Source organism: Cyclospora cayetanensis, unplaced genomic scaffold (assembly GCF_002999335.1).
Source record: "Cyclospora cayetanensis isolate NF1_C8 unplaced genomic scaffold, CcayRef3 CcayRef3_contig_82, whole genome shotgun sequence".
In the NCBI taxonomy this organism is placed as follows: Eukaryota; Apicomplexa; class Conoidasida; order Eucoccidiorida; family Eimeriidae; genus Cyclospora; species Cyclospora cayetanensis.
This window is the reverse complement of record NW_020312755.1, coordinates 1-18,625: the sequence shown is the minus strand read 5'-3', so window position 1 is coordinate 18,625 and position 18,625 is coordinate 1. Positions and strand designations below refer to the sequence as shown.

The 18,625-nt window shown below is 55.8% G+C and overlaps 3 protein-coding genes across 3 annotated transcripts; all 3 read right to left on the bottom strand.

Moving 5' to 3' along the window:
• Positions 1-704: 704 nt before the first annotated feature.
• On the bottom strand, positions 705-2,588 carry LOC113146950. The gene is made up of 4 exons (XM_026335835.1): positions 2,492-2,588; positions 1,570-1,836; positions 1,419-1,470; positions 705-1,026 (listed from the first exon to the last, which is right to left on the bottom strand). The coding sequence occupies exons 1-4, from the start codon at positions 2,586-2,588 to the stop codon at positions 705-707; spliced, it is 738 nt and encodes a 245-aa protein (XP_026191620.1).
• A 278-nt stretch (positions 2,589-2,866) lies between these two features.
• LOC113146949 (cilia- and flagella-associated protein 251-like) lies at positions 2,867-4,672 on the bottom strand. Its single transcript, XM_026335834.1, has 4 exons — positions 4,351-4,672; positions 4,057-4,131; positions 3,259-3,906; positions 2,867-3,027 (listed from the first exon to the last, which is right to left on the bottom strand). The coding sequence occupies exons 1-4, from the start codon at positions 4,670-4,672 to the stop codon at positions 2,867-2,869; spliced, it is 1,206 nt and encodes a 401-aa protein (XP_026191619.1).
• Positions 4,673-7,165: 2,493 nt separating this feature from the next.
• On the bottom strand, positions 7,166-17,589 carry LOC34622647. Its single transcript, XM_026335833.1, has 13 exons — positions 17,490-17,589; positions 15,643-15,924; positions 15,124-15,579; positions 14,487-14,684; positions 14,035-14,356; positions 13,356-13,443; positions 12,129-13,248; positions 11,484-11,969; positions 10,414-11,130; positions 9,947-10,362; positions 8,723-9,058; positions 7,937-8,392; positions 7,166-7,324 (listed from the first exon to the last, which is right to left on the bottom strand). Exons 1-13 carry the CDS (start codon positions 17,587-17,589, stop codon positions 7,166-7,168), a joined length of 5,136 nt encoding a protein of 1,711 aa, XP_026191618.1.
• Positions 17,590-18,625: the final 1,036 nt, after the last annotated feature.

Sequence of the window (18,625 nt, the reverse complement as noted above, 5' to 3'; positions counted from 1 at the left end):
GCAAGTCTGTGCGGCAGTAGCGCGCGCTTGCGCTGTCTTCACAACGACACGGAGCATTTCAAATACGAAGCCTGGTCCTCTACTTACAGAGGGAGGGAGAGTGGCAGGGGTATGGAGTGGCACAGGGCACACTCACACACAGTTAGATGGAGGCTTTGCGCAGATCACGATCGGGGAGCTACACCCCCCGCCTTTTAAATAGCGGATGCTCTGTCGGCTATAGAGGTGGACGCTTCTTAAGACCGCGCACTCGAGACAGGCGCACGGGCTGTATGTACAGATCCCTCCTCTCTGTGTAGGAGGCGTGATTCCACCGGGAGGCACTACAGCTGGTAGCGAGGGGCAGACCTGCAGTTACACACTTTGAACTGTTTTAAACGCGTAGTGGAGCGATTAAGTAGGGTTATAACACTGCACTGGCGTATAGGGAAGAAGTGGAAAGTGACAATAGGCAGAGAGGTGGCTGCAGGTTGGGCAGCTGCTGCTGCGGCGTCTTTTCAACGGCGTTTTTTTCAAGGCTTCTTACGCCGGGAGTAGCGCATGTGCGTGGCATTAGAAGCAGCTACAAGACAGGAGTTTGCGTATCACTAGGAAACACTATTTAGCCACTCAGTAAGGCACAAGCCTGTCGCGAGCGGATCCCAGCAGCACGTGTGGCTGGTTCCAGGAAGGGGGCAGCGGTTATAAGGGGGGAACGTTGAATCCTAAGGCAGCGCCTCTCTTCTCGACCTGTTCAGAAGCGCACAATATGTACAGAGAGTCGCAGGTGTAAAAAGAGTTGCAAGTGCATAAAGAGTTGCAAGTGCATAAAGAGTTGCAGGTGTATAGAAAGCTGGGAGGGCATACGGCGTTGCGAGGGTATAAAGAGTTGCAAGTGTATAAAGAGTTGTGAGGGTATACAGTGTCGCAGGAGTATGAAGAGTTGCGAGAATATAAAGAGTTGCGAGGGCATAAAGAGCTGCAAGTGTATAGTTGCAGGTGCATAAAGAGTCGCAGGTGTATACAGAGTTGCGAGGGTATAAAGAGCTGCAAGTGTATAGTCGCAGGTGTATACAGAGTTGCAAGTGTGTACAGAGTTGCGAGGGTATAAAGAGTTGCGAGGATATGGTCGCGGGTATACAGAGTGTTGCGAGTCTACAAAGAGTTGCGAGGGTACAAAGAGTCGCACGTGTATAAAGAGTTGCACGTGTAAAGAGAGTCGCAGGTGTAAAGAGAGTTGCACGTGTATAAAGAGTACGGGGTACACAGAGAACTGCAGAAACTTGTGCATTAGACGACCTTCCAAGGGGATGCATGCCTGCATGCCTGCCTGCCTGCCTGCATGCATGCCCTCCTTCACCCCCCTCTCTCCCCTGCTATGTCTCAGTGTAATGCTGCTGAGGAGGAGTTTTGCTGTCTGGTGCTGCCTTACGAAGCGCTTGAGGGAAGCGTCTCTGGCAGCGATCTCGAGGAGGAGCTCCAATTGTTGCTCTGAGGGAGGCAAGTGCAGGGAGACGCGAACGGTAGAGGATGTTTTGCGTCTAAGTGGGCTGCTGTTGCTGCACTGCTACGGGGGATTGCAACGCTTGCCTTGTGTGAGACACGAAAGTCTACAGCGAAGCTTCAGTGCAGCTAGAGGGCCGCCTAAAGCCTCCGTAAGACGCGATCGCTCCGCAGCAGTTTGCTGCAGTCGCATCAGCGTCTCTTCTGTCGCTGCACGCCGCTTCCTGCTGCTGCTGCTGCTGCTGCTGCTGCTGCTGCATCGAGACAGCTCATCATCAGAACTCCCCCCTTCTTCATACGAGCATGCGCTGCTGCTGTTACCGCCAACCATCTCCAGAAAATAGCAATTCTCGTCTGCAGCACATATATATATATATACATACACACACATACACACACACACACATACACATATACATACACACACATACACATACACATACACACACAGATACATACACATACACATACACACACATACACATAGACACACATACACATACACACACAGATACACATACACACATATACATACACATACACACACATACACATACACACATAGATACATATACATACACATATACACATACACACACAGATACACATACACACATACACATACACATACAAATACACACACAGATACACACACATATACATACACATACACATACACACATATACATACACATACACACATATACATACACATACACATACACACACATACACATACACATATACACACATACACATACACACACAGATACACATATACACACATACACATACACACACAGATACACATACACACATACACACATACACACACAGATACACATACACACACATACACATACACACACAGATACATATACATACACACATATACACACATACACATACATACACATACACATACACATACACACATACACACACACACAGATACATATACACACACATACACATATACATACACATACACATACACATACACACATACACAAAAACCGTCCATCTGATTGGCGTAAGTCCTCCAGACGTCTCCCCACGACTCGGCTACGTGCTGCTGCTACAGAGTGATTGAAGGCATCTGCCATGTGCTTCTTGGAAGGGTATCTGCAACAACTGTACAGGATCGCTTTGGACGGCCATATGTCTTTTCAACGAGCTTGTTGCTGCAGACGGACCCACAGCGACACACACGCGTTCTAAAGAACTTGCTGCATGCACAAGGCTCTCCCTCCCTCTTTCCTTCGTGCTCCTGCTGCTACTTCTAGTGCTAAGGCTAAGGCTAGTGGTAATGGTTCTAGTGGTAGTGGGAGTGGAAAGGCTAGTGCTTAGACTAGTGTTGAAGCCAGTTCTCCTACTGCTGCTACTACATTTTTTTTGCTTCTTTGCACCTTGTGAAGTCTTGTTTTTCTCCCGCGAGCGCTTGCGTAAAGGCGGCAGAGACTCTCTGTATGGCGTCATCTGGAGGGGCCTCTAGGCAGCCAGGAGAAACATGCGATTCTTGCGTGTTTTCAGATGCTGCAGCGACTACTGCAGAGGCTGTTTCTTCGGCGAAGCCTCTCACTCCTGCTGTAGAGACAGCCCGCGAAACCGTCCCCCTCTGCAGTTCTAGGAGCACTTGCTGATGCTTCTTCCTGCTGAACTCCAGTGCTCGCGCAGTGGCAGTTCTGATGTAATTCCTAACCTCACCGTACAAAACCTCACCGGCATTACTGCTGCTCTTGCTGCTGCTCTCGCTGCTGCTGCTGCTGTTGATACGGCTCTCTGCAACGTCTGCGCGGGCAGCTGCCACTTCTGCCATTGTGATGCTTGGAAGAAACGAAAAACACTCAACTTCGCGTGGACGCTCTTCGGCTGCTAGCAACTGCATCTGCTGCATCTGCTGCATCTGATTTTTCTGCACAGAGCTGCATGCATCGCTCGCGTCATCGCTCACTGCCTGATCCGTGGCTTGCCTGCTGCTTAGATCCCGCTGTTGCACTTGACGCTGCTTTTCACACGACTCCTGGGAAAAGGACGAAGAGCTTCCACTTTCGCTATCCCCCGTAGTCTTGTTACTGCTTCTGCTGCTGCTGTTGCTGGTGCGACCTGTCGTTGCTGATGACTCTGAGACATGATCGTGGTGGCTGCTGCCATCGACGCCTCTCTCGGCTAGCAATCCGCCAAGCGCTTCCTTCTGCTCTCCCTGCTGGCTCGAAGTCTCCCCTTCTCCGGCTGAGGCTGTGACGCTCCGATCCGCATGCTCGTTCGCCAAAGATCTCCCCCCTTCCAGATGGCTCTCCCCCTTTTCCAACACCGCCCGTCCCCTTGGCTTCGATGCCTTGGAATCAAAATCGTTCTCTTCCTCATTCTGAGCTTCTGCGTCCACCTCTGCCTCGTCAAAGCCATCCTTCGCCGCTGCTCCTCCTCCTGCTCCTGCTGCCGATTGTTCATCTTCTTCTTCCTCCTCTTCTTCCTCTTCTTCCTCTTCTTCTTCCTCTTCCTCTTCTTCTTGATCCTCTCCTTCCGTCCTTTCATTGGACGCCGCTTCTTCTGAGACTTCATCGTCTTCTGCGCCTTCTTCTGCCTCGCTCAGACCTTCCTCGACTTCTCCTTCCTCCGCTCCTTTTCTGTCTGTGCGCGTTGATTCTGCTGCGCCTCTCTCTCTGTTTACAAAGCGCCTTCTGCAGGCTCCTCTTCTTGCTCTTTCCCGTCCATAAGAATCCAGCCTGCCATTCTCGTCCTCGCCATCATCTTCATCTTCTTCCTCATCACCTTCTTCTTCCTCTTCCTCTTCTTCTTTCTCATCTTCCTCTTCTTCTTCCTCATCATCTTCTTCTTCCTCATCTTCTTCTTCCTCCGTTACTAAGCCTCCTTCTCCCTCCCCCCTTCCTCCCTTCTCATCAGTGGTAGCATCTTCGGAATCGAGATTTCCACCCCCTTCTTCCTCCTCAGCATCCTCCTCGCCTTCCTCATCCCCCTGCCCCCTGCGCAGCGCTGTTCGCACATACCCCGCCTCCTCCTCCTCTGCTGCCTCGTTTTCCGATTCTTCACCGTCCTCATCGAATCCAGACGCAGACGCGATCTCTCGCGGATGGCGAGGGGCCCCCGGGGGGCCCCCCCCATTCGCCACGCTGCCCTCCTCCTCGTCTCCTGAATCCCCCGTCAGATCGACGCACATCCCCTCACTCATCTTCCTGCCAGCCTTTCTTGTTCTCCACTACTGAGACTCCCTCCTGCCATAAAAGCCACCCCATCCGAGGAGTTTTTCGGCTTCCCTGCTGCCAAACAAGGAGTAGCGCGCAGACGCGTGCTGTGCCCTTCTTATGAACTGCCTCTCCCAGAACGCAGACAGACACTGCACATCCAAAGCATCCGCCCCCCTCCCCCCCAAAATAAACACACTCTAGAGGCGCAAAAACAATATGCATGCGTCAAGGCTGCCAAAAGGGCAACACCCTCTTAGTCCTTTCTACACAGTCCGAGAAGGAGGGGGCCCCCTCTGCATCCTCGGAGGGGGGCCCCACCCGACGACGACTGCCCAGATAAACGGCTTCTGGAGACATCTGTCGAAGCTAGACTTTGTAAACACGCTTCTTTCTTTGTCTAGAATGATCACTATCATAGTTGCAAGCCTCTGGATGCACGCAGAACCGCACGCAGGAGTTGCCCGCGTCTATCTACTGCCCGATGCCGTCGCTACGAATTGAATCCGCGATCTGACGGCTGCTCTTAGGAGGGCTGCTTCTGTGTATATGTGTGAGGGTGTGTCTACATTTGTGTGTGCATACATGTCTTGTGCAATATATAGTCCTAAGCCATTTTGCTGCAGCCGGAACGCACCGTGTGACGCGTGGTCATAGCACCTCGGGTTGCTCGCGCCGTTCAACACTTTGCCGCGCGGCTGCTGCTGCTGCAGCGAGGCGACTTATTTTTCAAAGCCTCCCTAGAATATGCCGAAGGGGTGGCTGGGGGAAGCCTTGTCGTTGTTGACGCTGCTGGGGTGGTTCGAAGTTACTGTTGACGCAACTGGGGTGGTTCGAAGTTACTGTTGACTTACTGCCGCTGATGACGGCCTCTAGGGCAAGAGAACGAGACACACCACTACACAGCGCGTAATGCAGCGTTGCTCCTTAGAGGGTTGCATCGGAAATTCGTTTAGCCGCACACCCAGCACAAACCTGAAAAGCAAATACTTACCCACGCGTCGTGGTGCGTCATGAGGCACTACAGACAGGCCCCTGCTCTTCTCACACCCCTGAAAATAGTCTTGACATGAGGCCAGAAATCGCGGAGGCTGGTAAAGCGCAGTGGTGCTCATGCACCGCTAGCTGCAGCTAGCGGCACTCCGTAACGCACTCATACACACACACAGGAGTGATCCTCATCGGAATGCGTAAAGGAAAGCTCCTCTGCACAAAGTAGAGGATACGCACAACCAAGCCCCCTGACGGCGTCTTTGCCAATCCGCAACCAGATGGAACTAGTGGTGGAGATACTGACATGCGCGATTCGGTTCCCTACGCGTCACAGAGCGTAGGCTGCGGAAGGGGGGACGTCCTTCCCTCCGCCGAACGCTCCTGCTCTCTCCATCTTCTCCCCACCCCCACCCCCCTACTGGAACTGCTGCTCCAAGAAAATTTCACTCTCACTCTCGCACAACCACGTGGAAGAAAGGCGCTGTGTGTGCCTCCTGGAGAAAACGTGTCTCGTGTCGCCTTTCTTAAGCTCGTCAATAAAAGGAAGAACAGCCACAGGTGGAGAAAAACCACACGCCCACACACACGTGCAGGGGCATGCGAGAAGACGAGCTCTTATTAGAACATTCCGTGCATGCATTCGCGCAAGGAGTGCAGCGTGCCACATGCACGCACCGCGCAGCAGGAGGGCACCAATAATTATCTCCTCCTCTGCGTCAAGTACAAGGAAAGGAAAGCCAAGTCGAGCAATTTCCCCCGCTGCTGAATCATGGTGTCAAAGGATTTGTTGTGCAGTGCAAGACGTGCTTCGGAGCTGCCTGGAGGGCCTTTTTGCCAACGCGGATAACGCTGTTTCTAGCGTCTTTTCTATCTATGCCTACGGAGTCTGTGGAGAGAGCCAAAGCAGCAAACGCTTGCAGCAGGGAGAATAGAGCGCAGCCACACATCTGGCAAGTGCCCTTCCTCTCCTGTGCAGCAGCCACACTGGCGGTCTGAGTCTCCTGATCCTACTGATCAGTGGGGCCTGTAATGGACGCTTGTTATCCGTGGTTTGACCCTATTTTTCGCATGCTTCACGATGCAATATCGCGCGTCTCTCGAAGAGGGTGTACATATACTTATATATATATTTTTTGCATAGATGTGTATATATTATATACCTATCATATATATGTATGTATGTTCATAAAAGCATCTACACACAGACAAATACACGTAGATATATATATATATATGTATGTATATATATATACTGGCCGCCTAGGACCGCCTCAGGTGTGTGCAGCCTCGCATGACACACGCATAAATTCTGGAAAAACTGCTCTGCCGCCGACGTCTTGGAGCGCAAGCGACTAGACATGCAGTCTCTGGGAAAAGCAGTGTGTGCCAACTGGGTCTGCTCGAAGGCTGTTCGAGGCGTGAAAAAAGGCAGCACTGCGAATTTTAAGGCTTTCTGTCTGGCTAGAGACGGCCGTGAGACGCGCGCACTATGCCCAAGCCATCCAGCCAGCAAAGAGGCGTGAGAGGTTCTCCGGATTTTGCGCTGTGTTAAGAAGTCGGTCGACATGCGCAGCTATACACAAGGGGGCCTCCCCTTCTCTGTCGAATCCTTGAAGCTTGCTTCGAACCTGCATGCATGCACGATATTACACGCACGCCGACGCACAACAATCGCTCACAGCACAGGCTTAGGAGAGTCTTTTTCCCCCTCCCCCGTGCAAACGTTGCTTGGCAGGCAGGCAGCCAGCTTTAGCTCTCCTCCCTCTGCCTCTCCCCAGGCGAGACAAAACAGCCCTAGAAGCTCCGCTGCATTTGCCTCAGAAGCTCCGAAGAAACTTTCAATGCTGGACGCCTCCACTCGAAAGCCTTACCTTGAGAATGGCTTGCATGGCCATTCGATTGCCTTCGCGAATAGAGGAGGAGGAGCCGCCCCCTCCTCTCGTGTTTCCTGCAGCAAAGCGCCATCACGCAAGCTGCAACAAGTCTCCATGTCTCCTTCCCCCCTCTCTGGCTCGAGGGCTCGCGCTGAGGCGCGAAATCCTCTAGACTTGCAATGCTACCGAGGGGCAGGAAGACGCGTAAGTGCAAGCAAAAACGATTTCCTGACCCTTATTCTGAAGTAGATGTTGTTGCTGCTGCTGCATCTGTTGTTGCTGCTGTTGCATCTGCTGTTGTTGCTGCTGCATCTGTTGCTGCTGCTGCTGCATCTGCTGTTGCTGCTGCTGCATCTGCTGTTGCAGCTGTTGTTGCTGTTGCACCGTCTTGTCGACTTTCCTCCACGCATAGAGAGGATCTAGCAGCAGCACTTCGAGCACGGAGATCACGAGGGGTGCGTTGAGCCGCAGAAGCTGTAGAGCAAGGCAGCAGTCTTCCTTGAACGGTCCCTCCGTGCCAAGACACCCCAAGGCGTCGAGGATGTCTCTGGTGAGACGAAAGGGGACGGTTTCTGGAATGGGGAGAAGCGTTCCCAGGTCGAACATCACTCCGAAGTCAATGTGAATGAAGGCGCCCGTCTCTCTATCCAGCAAAATGTTGTTGAGGTGGCGATCTCCAAGCCCCACAACAAAGCCAACGATAGAGGCTGCAGCGAGCGAGCGACGGTAGCAAAGACGCCGAGCAAACCAGACAGACGCTGAAGGGGAGGCTTCGAGGAAGAAATGTGAGAGAACAGGGCGGAAATTGCGACACACCTCCTCAAAAGCCTCTAGAAGCCGCTTATTGAGCAACTCGCGAGCAGCGGAGGCAGCAGCAGCAGGTGCGGAGACTGCAGGAGCTCCTTGCATCTGCTGTTGCTGCTGCTGCATCTGCTGTTGCTGCTGCTGCTGTTGCTGCTGCATCTGCTGCTGCAGCACAGCGGCTTCCTTCATGGCTGCTGCTCGAGCTTCAGTCATTCGCTTTCTGCAGTATTGGGGAGTCCAGTCCTTAGGTCTGTAGCGTCTGTGTGCAGCAGCAGCTGCTGCAGCTGCTGCTGCTGCATTTGCTGCTGCTGTCGCTGCGTACGCGTCTGCAGGTCGCTCTGTGTCTGCTGCTGCATTCGCTGCTGCATTTGCTGCTGCGCCTCCTCCAGATCCCACGAGATACTCACCCAGTGTAACAGCGTCATCTACCCACTCCAGCACGCCGCAGAAAGGCGAAAAAGGGATTACTGCGTAAGTACTGAGACTGAGCGCTGCAGCTGGAGCTGCATCTTTGGAGGCTGCAGCCGCCGCAAACGCATGATTCAGAAGGGCGAAAAGCTGCTCGGCGACGCGATCTCTCCTCAAGTCGTCTTGCTTGCAGACTTCTCGATGTACTTGCCCGCTCAGAGACACCGACTTAAGAACCTTAGGCCGTGTGACGCCAGTGCCGAGGAAGCTCACATCCACCTCCAGCTCGTCCTCCTTGCTCACAGAAAGACACTCCAAAGCCGCATCCGCATAGCGCCTCAACGCGCCTTCTCCCGCTGCTGCGGAGGCTGCAGAGCAGCAGCCTCTTGCATGCACTTGCGAGAGGGGCGAAGACATCTCCAGAAAAGGAAACGGATGCTGCGCTTCCAGTCGCGCAGCTGCCGTAGGAACGGGCAGAATCCCCCTTCGTGCCAACGCCAACGCAGCCTTGTACGATGGAAGACTCCGCACGAAAGCTAGCAACGCATTCGCAGACACAGCTGCGTCTGCACTTGCTGCCGCAGAAGAAGCCAAATACACGCCCTCTGGCAAAGCCTGTGCTGCATGCGCTGCAGCTCCCATGCCTCCCCCTCCACGCCTTCCAGCAGCACGCCGCGAAAGAGGGGCCTTCAGCTGCTGCTTCTGCTGCTGATGCTGCTTATGTTGCTGCTGCTGCTGCTGCACATCCGCCTCCTTGAGGAGGCATATGTCTTCGTAGAATGTCGCAACGGCTGCCGCCGCCCGCGTGGCGGCGTTGAGGGCAGGTGCAAGCGCCGCAATCTGCCTGAGGAGACACCCCGCAGCCTTCGCGTTGCTGCTGCAGCTGCGTTCCTCTACAGTTTTGCTCGTGCGTCTATAGGCAGAAGAGGCAGAGGCGGGAGTCGCATCGCTTCTTTCCATGGCGATGAGAGGCAGCAGCACGCTGAAGGGCGCTCGCCGTGTCAGTGCCATCAGAACCTCCCGTAGAGACAGCTGGAAACTCCCTTCTGGCGGCTGCTGCTGCAGCGTCTCGTCGAGCGCTAGCCGCGAGACGATCTGCGGAACGAAGGGCAGCAGATGCTTGAGATCCGCAGAGCGTCTGAGTCTCAGCGTCGTGGGAACGGCAGCTGCCGCTGCAGCTACCACAGGCGAGGCACCCCCTGCAGCCTCTGCAGCAGCCGCTGCAGCGGAGGCTTCCTCGGAGGCGAGAGCTCTCCGAATCGAAAGGCTGATTTGAGGCACTGAGGCTCCGTAGGAGAACCAGAGAGACAGCAGACGGCCAGTGGTGCGCGCTGCGTGCGGCAGATTGCTGTCGCGAAGACAGTGGGCGTAGAGGGCTACGGCGTCTGCGGCGAGTCTCCTTCTCCGCTGCAGCAGCAACTGTTGCTGTTGCTGCTGAAGCAGAACGTCTTCTCCCTGCAGATCCGAAGCACTCACAGGCAGCGCCTCCATGGTTTTATCCAGCAGCTGAGCGAGTCGCTGATGCGGAGCCACCGAAGAGACAAAGGGCGCCACAGCCACTGCCAGAGAAAAGAATCCTTTTCGCGCTTCTTCCTCCCCTATGAAGCTGCCGCTGTGCAGCCACTCCCCGCAGCAACACAAACACTTGCAGAGGGCGGACAGAAACTCCGCTCGTCGGACCGAAAATCCCACAGCCGCTGCCGCTGTCGCGGAGGAAGGCTGCTGCGCAGAGGGAGCCGCCGTCGCAGGAGGGGGGGTGTGCAGCAGCTGCTTGAAGCTAAAGGGCCATGCCGACGATTGGCAAAGACGGCGAGCCAGATGAAGCGCTCTGTAGACATCGCCAGCGGCATGCAACGTCTTCGCAACCTCCCACTCCGTCACAAAAAGATCGCAACACAGGAGCGCATGCACTTGTGGGAAATCCTGGTGGTGCAGAGGCTGTTGATCCATGGGCTGTTGGCTCACAGGCTGCTGTTGCATAGACTGGCGCTGCAGAGAATGCATGGACAGCTTCTCCTGCAGCTGCTGCAGCTGGCACTGCAGTGTCTTCTCAGCTAGCAGGAGCCAGTGGCGACTGTGCCTCAAGGCGCCGCAGTCTCTGGCAGCGCTTCCAAGAGTTCGCATGTGCCGCGCAATTGCTGCTGCAGCAAATACATTCTCGTCTTCCCTGGATTCCTCAGACGCTGCTGCTGTCGCTGCTGCTGCACCTGCGAAACATTCCCTCTGACACGCGCTAAGCGCAGCCACCTGAAGTGCTCCCATAGGCTCGATGAAGTCAGCAAAAGCCTTCTCGGAAGATGCAAATCTCGCACCAACTGCTGCCAGCAGATCGTGTTGCCACTCGTGCTGCAGCAGCGCGAGGCACGCTGCGAACCCCACAAAAGCAACAGCAGCAGCAGCATTAGCAGAGCAGCAGCAGCAAACGCAACAGCAGCAGCAGCAAAAGCAACAGCACCAGCAGCAAAAGCAACAGCACCAGCAGCAAAAGCAACAGCACCAGCAGCAAAAGCAACAGCACCAGCAGCAAAAGCAACAGCACCAGCAGCAAAAGCAACAGCACCAGCAGCATTAGCAGAGCAGCAGTAGAAGTACCACGAGAAAACACAACACAAGACAACACAAGACAACACTAGCCGGCGTAGAGGGAGGCGCTGAGAAGTGTCAGCAGCAAGAGCAGCAGGAGCAGCAGCAGGAGCAACAGCAGCAAACGTCGACGCACCAGAACGCTCTGCAGCAACAGCAGCCGATCCAGCGCGCATCATGCGCAACTGCAAGAGATTGCGCATAGCCTCCTCCGCAGGTTCTGTGAGCACATGGCCATCTTGCAGCTGCTGCAAAGCAGCCTTGAGGGATCTTTCAGCGGCTGCTGCTGCGGCGCGATGCAGCGCAGCTACAGCACGAGGTGAGGCTCCCTGTCGTAGACTTTGCACGGCGTGCTGCTGCAGAACTAATGCGGCAGAAAGGTGGGAAGCTGCATTTTCGCCTCGAGGCAGACTGCTGCTGCTGAGCAGCAGCAAGGCATTCGAGGGGGGGATCTTGCGATCAGTCTCTCCAAACGCGGCTTCTGCGCGGTCGATAGTAGCAGCAGCAGCAGCACCAGTGGCAGGAGCAGACTGCAAAGCGTCTTTCCAGAGTCTCAGACGCCACAGACATGCGGCTTTGTGCTGCATCCACGCAGACGTTCCTGTGGAGACGGTGGCTTGCGCTACGCCGTCTCTTTCTTCCTCCATTCTGAGGGAAACTCCCGTTGCTGTTGCTGTTGCTGCTGTTGCTGTTGCTGCTGTTGCTGCTGTTGTCGTTGCCGTTGTTGCTGCTGCTGCAGCAGCAGGCGCCCCCCCTGCACTGCGCAAGCATGCGTGCCTGCCGCAGGCTGCCGAGAGCAGCATCGGAAGAGGGAGAGAATTCCCCTTCTCCAAAAAGTCGCTCAGCAGACCATGCAGCCCTAGTCGTGTCAGCGCTTGTGGAATAGCGGCTGCTGTCTCGGCAGACAGCGCAGGAGGGAGCGCCTTTCCGAGCGTCTCCGTGCGAAGGGAGACTTGGCAAGGCGTGGATAGCTGCTGCACGAGCGCTGTCTCGCGCTGCACGTTTATGAGCGACAAGGAATCCAAAGCATCCCCGCACACCTCCGCTTTTTCCAGCAGCACTGCAGGAGCGTGCCACGCCTCCAGACAGCGGTGCGCTGCTGCTGCATCGACTGCGTTTGCAGCTGCATGCGCGCGAATCAGCAGCAGCAACAGAGGCGGGGGCGGAGCAGGCAGCAGTGCCGCCGCCAGACTGCCTTGCTGCTGCTGCTGCTGCTGCTGCGCCTCCGCCACCAGCGCAAGGCGTCCTTGCTGCAGAGGAGCTGCAGTGTCGCCGTACAGCCGAATTATTTGCTGCTCGGCGAACAAAACTGCAGTTGCAGAACGACCTAAGACAAGCGCCGCAGCAGCTGCGCTCTCGAAGTCGAAAGACTCCCAGAACGTGCTCAGGCAGCGGCGATACTGCTGGGGTAAGAAGCGCAGCGAAGAAGAGCAGACAGACGCTCCCCCACTGGCAGCTGCACCTGCTGCAGCTGCAGCTCCTCCTCCCGAGCGATCGGCAGAGCAGCACTGACGCCTCACGAACTCGACAGCCTCCAGGCAGACTGCCGCTATCAAACGCTGCGCCTTCCACACCGATGGCTGCTGACGCTGCTCCTGCTGCTCATGTTCGGCTCCTCTCAAGGGTTGAAACACATGCTGGTTAAGCGCAGCAGCAAGTTTCCTCGCAGTTTCATCTCCGCCGCTGCTCAGCACAGACAGCAACAACAGCGGCAAAAGCATTCGCGCGAGCGACGGACTAACAAACACTAGTAGAGCTGCTGCCTTATACAACCCCACAGCGTGTAGGCTTTGCTGCCGTTCATGCGGCTGCCTTTGCTGCCGTTCATGCGGCTGCCTGTGCTGCTGTTCGTGTGGCTGCCTTGGCTGGTATGCCTGCTCCGCTTCTTCTTCCTTCTCCTCCTGCCTCCGCGGCTGTCTTTGCTGTTGTTCTCTATAAAATGCATTTCCTTTGGGCTGGCGATGCGTGGCTTCGAAACTCGCCGCAGAAGGGTCCTTAGCAGCACAACCGCAACACACTCAAAAGCCTCCCTTTCCTGTGCAGCCGCAGCAGCGTGTGGTGAAAGGGTGTGGCTAGCGCATTGCCTTGTCAAGTGTCTGCTGTGTGCATGCATGCATTGCATGTGTTACTTAGCGAACCTCGTTGCTTGCAGGCTGAAGCGGCTGCTGCTGCTGTTGCTGCTGCTGCTCTTGCTGCTGCTCTTGTTGCTGCTGCTGCTGTTGCTGCTGCTCTTGCTGCTGCAGCGTTGCCTCTTCTGCGCCTTCAGTACAGTCGCTGATGAAGAGCAGGAGAGCTGCCGCGACTCTACAAGACCAGCTGTCTGCTGCGGCTTCTGGCGTGCTGTCTGAGGAGGCACGGACCTGCCAAATGTGAGGCGCATACGTGTCGGCTGCCTCGTAGACGGAGATGCCTTGCCGTATTCGCAGCAGCAACCTGAGAGCAAACAAAAGACGCAAAAGCTCCACCAGAAAAACACCCTTGCACGTCGTGTCTGAGAATGAGGAACGTGTTTTTCAAGCTTCGCGCGAAAATTGCATTCCTTTGGACGCCGCAGATCCGATGCAGCCACAAATTCGACGCGCCTCTCCCGCATGCGTGGCAGAGAGAAGAAACAGCGTCGCTAACAAGACAGCAGCATTAGCACTAGAAGCACTGGCATCAGCCAGTGCTGCTAACGGTAATCTCACAGGTTGCAGATTGGCATTGATGGTCTTGCAGGTGCCACGAGGTGAAAGGCAACTGCGAGATGTTTCCTTAACAGTGGCTGCTCCTGAGCAAGCATTTTTGCAGCTTCCAAAGCCTTTGCTGCCGTGACAGCCGCTGCTGCTTGAATCTTTGCGTCTGCATCGTGTGCCCTCTTGGATGCAGCAGAAACGCCGTTCTGACGCATTGCTGCTGCTGCAGCTGCAGTCAGCCTCAAAGCCTCCAGACAGAAGTGGGAGAGCACTTTGTAGGGGGCAGCAGCGGCAGGGTGCTGGAGTGCCTCAGTTGCGGCGAAAATGACTATGGCTGCAGAAGCAAGCACCATCACAAACAGACAGCAGGCACCAGAGCGGAGGAGTTGTTAGTTCGAAAAAGGCTCCTCGCAGAAGGAGGCTTTTGAAGAAGGCAGCAGCAAATGAGGGGGGAGCTCGCACACCTCCAATCGCGTGGCAGGAATCGAGAGGCTGCATGCGCTGCTTGCCGCTGTTGTAACTGCTGCTGCTAACACTGCCTGCAGTCTGCGAAGCCTTCCTCTGTAGACGAATAGACCGACGTTCCCGCACCTCCTGATGCAGCTGCAGACTCTGCAGTAAGCGACAAACGGCAGTTGAACCTCCGCACAGCGCAGAAGCCTCTGCGCGTCTGCTGCAGCACGTGACAAACAAGAGACGCAGCATCACCAGCACATGGCAAAGCTGCCAGTGGCGGTAAACACGCAAAACAGAGAGATACAGAGAAGGAGAGAGAGAGGGAGAGGGAGAGAGATAGAGAAGGAGAGAGAAAAAGAGATAGAGGGAAAGAAAGAAGGAGCAAGAGAGAGAAACAACTCTTCATCGCGAAAAAGCAGCCGCAAAGCAGCACGCCTCTCCCCTCTCTGTCTGCTTTGTGTAAACTACCCCGAGAACAATATCGAAAAAGTTTTCAGACGCGCTATGCAGCTATGCAGCTGTGCAGCAGCTGTAAAGCTGCATCCCCTCTCTTTTTGCAGGTGTTTAAGGGGCAGCCGAGCAGCTTAGCGGCAAGCAGCAAACTGTAAAGGAGAGCAGTGCCTCCGTTCACGAACCTGAGATAACTGTGGAGGCTGCTCAAGTCAGGCTGCAGCACAGATTCTACCAAGGCAACTGTCAAGCATCTCCAGCTGGTCAGGTGCCTGCTGCTGCTTCTGTTGCTGCTGCTAATTCTGCTGTGCTCTGTCGCAGCAACATCCCCAAAGCCAAAGAGGAGAAACGCTTGCAAAGTCACGTCTTTCGCCAGCGCTTCTTGCGCAGCCTTGAACGCGGTTCGAGCTGATGCCGAAGGCATTCTGCCTTGTGCTGACGTAGCTGCATCGCCTTCGGGGGGAGCTTCCGAAGGCAGAACTGCCCCTCCTTGTGACTCTGTCGCTGGAGGTTTGCATATCCTGAAAACGCACAAGAATGCCGTGCGGCTGAGTCGCTCCTTGTTGTCAGCAGCACACGCCTCTAGCTGCAGCAGCAGCTGCTGAGCAGCAGTTGCAGCAGCAGCAGCAGTTGTGGCTGCAGCAGTTGCAGCTGTTGCTGCTGCCTTTGCATCCACGCGAGGGGAGTGGTCGCTGCAGCCTGCAGCCTTCCGACTGGAGCCTCCCGCTGCTGCTGTCTCAGTCGCTGTTTCTGCAAGATGCTGCAGCAAAAGCAGCGCATGGCGAGGCGGCACGAAGCCCACAAGCAGCCGCTGCTGCTGCTGCCTTGCCACGCAGTCTAAGCAGCTGCAGCTGTTGCTGCTGCTGCAGCTTTCCGTTTGCTGCTTCTGCTGCTCGTGCAGAGAGTCGACGAGGCTTCGGGAGACAAGCGCAGCGTGAAACGCTGCCGCAGAAGGAAAGGGCAGCATCGCAGACAGCGTCTTAAGGGCAGCTGCCGCTGTCGCTGCTCTGCCTCCTATCTGCGCATGCGCTGCTGCTGCAGCGACAAGATTTCTCTCGCGTAGAGACGCCGCAGCCGGTGCTGGAATTTGCGCGCGACTCGCCAGTGCCTCGATCTTCTCCACTGCCTGCCGCTTCGGCTGCTGCAATTGCTGCTCTTGCTGCTGCTCTTGCTGCTCTTGCTGTTGCTCTTGCTGGCGCCGTTGCTGCTGTTGCTCTTGCTCTCTCTGTTCTTGCTGCTGCTGCTCCACCTCCGGAAAGACGCTGCTCACGACTGCCACAAGCGTATCGAGCTGCTCCTGCGCTGCTGCCTTAAGGATTGGTCGCACCAGCAGCAGACGAGCCGCTGGAGCTCCCAGCAGCTGCAGCATGCGCGCGCTGCCAGCGGCAAAGGCGCAGCAGCGGTGAGTGGTATCTCGGGGAAGCTTCTTCTCGCGTCGATTTGAGCGAAATTCCCTGCACGGCACGAAGCCTTCCGTCCTCCTTTTCTTACTGCTCGAGACGGGAGACATGCCCTCAGTGCCTCCCGCGATGACACTACTCCCCTGAGGGAGAATTTGCGCGTCTGCCGCCTCGGCTGCCTCCTCCGCAGCTGCTGCTCTTCGCCCTGCAGCTGCCTCGCACAGCCGCAGAACTGCTGCTCTCAGAACGATGAAGCCGCAGTCTAGACTGCCGCCTCGAGGGTCGAAGTGTCGTGCCTCTCGTCGGGGAGAAACAGTCTTTCCGCAGCCGCTGCTGCCTTCCCCGCTTGCTGCAGCGCACGCAGGGGGCGGAGACGAGAGAAGCGCTTCCCACAGTCTCTCGGAGTCTTCTGCGTGAACTTCCATCGTCACCTCCACTAGGAAGTCAAACAGCGTGAAACACGGCGAAAAAGACGTCCAGGCAGCCTCACACGCTGGTTCCAACATTGCCTGCAGCAGCATCGCCACGTCGCAGCAACAGCGCGCAGAAAAATAACAACAAAAACAACACCAACCGCAGCAAGAGCAGCACGAGCAGCACGAGCAGCAGTGTCGACATTCTGTCAGAGGAACGATGGCTTCGCAGGAGCCCTTCTGGCAGCGGCAATGTGTGCAACAGCCGCCGCAACGCGCTGACAGTGGCTCTCTGCGTGCAGCAGCAGCAGATCTAAACACTTCTTCCTTGATCGCAACCTCAAGCTAGCCTTAATCTCGACCTCAACCGTCACTCTCTCTCCCTCTCTCTCTCACGCAAACGGATTTCTCTGCCCAGCAGCAGCCGCAGCTGCTCTACGAGGCTCGCACTGCCGTCAATGTGTGGCATGCAGCAGCACACCTGCAACAACGGCCGTTCCTCTGCAGCATGGAGGATGGCGAGCACTGCCGCAGTTGCTGCTTGCAGTCTCCCTGAAGCATCTGCAGCTCGAGCCTCAGCCGCAGCGACGGAGCCGCTCCCCCAGCCTTCTCTGCAAAAGGCGTCTGAAGAGCAAGTGCCCAAGGCTTCCTCCGAAAGCCGCTGCTGCTGCGCGCGCTGCAAACAGCGAAGGCAGAAGGCGAGCAGCAGCAGCAAGGAGGGAGCGTCTGCTGCTACGAAGGGGATTGCCGTCAGAACCAGTTGGAGAAGCAGCTCCCGCTGCCGCGCGGCAGAGACGCAGGTGGGCATCACTTTCGCCACAGACTGACGCATGAGCAGCAAACTCCATCCACAGTCTCCGACAGCGCAAACGGAAGGCTGTGGTGTCTGCAGCAGCAACTCCATGCCTTGAAAATACAAAGTCTCCCTAGCTCCAGGAACCGCTGCTGCCGCTGTCGCGCCTCTCGCCAGCAATGCCTCCGCTGTTGCTGCTGCTGCTGCTGCTGCTGCTGCTGCTCCTGCTGCTGGTGTTGCCGGTGTTGCCGGTGTTGTCGCAACCCACTGCCTCCTGTCACAGCCGATGCAGCGCGCACCTCCAGCTGCTCGCACTGCTCTCGACAGTCCCCTCGCCATCCTGGCAGACCAGGAAGAGGCGATAACACACTCTACGGAGTGCAGCAGCGGCAGGAAGTGTCGGCGAAAGAAACCACCAAAATCCGAATCTGCAGCCTCCCCTCCACAAGCCTCCCCTGCAGCAGCGCCAGACGGTGAGCCAATGCCATGTCGTTGCATTGCAGCACAAAGCGACAACAGCGAAGGCGGCTCAGGCAATCCCTCTGACACCTCCAGAGCCATAAGCCTGCAGCAGCAGCAGCACCACGCAGCAGCTGCAGCAGCAGGATCGCTCCTACCCCACCTCCACTCCTTCAACAGCGAATTGACAACCCCTGCAAGCTGCAGACAGAGAACGCCTTTTCGACAAATGCAACTCGCGCGCTGTCGAAAGAAACGTCCACAGACGCTCCGCTACCCGATACGCCACATGGGCAGCTCGCAGATTATGCGCGCTGCTGCATGCATACGACTGCATGCACACTACTACTGCATACTACGCCATGCTGATGCATACTGCTGCATGCTGATGCATGCTACTACTGCATACTACTACTACTGCATACTGCTACTACTGCATACTGCTACTACTGCATACTGCTACTACTGCATACTGCTACTACTGCATAGTGCTACTACTGCATACTGCTACTACTGCATACTGCTACTACTGCATACTGCTACTACTGCATACTGCTACTACTGCATACTGCTACTACTGCATACTGCTACTACTGCATACTGCTACTACTGCATACTGCTACTACTGCATA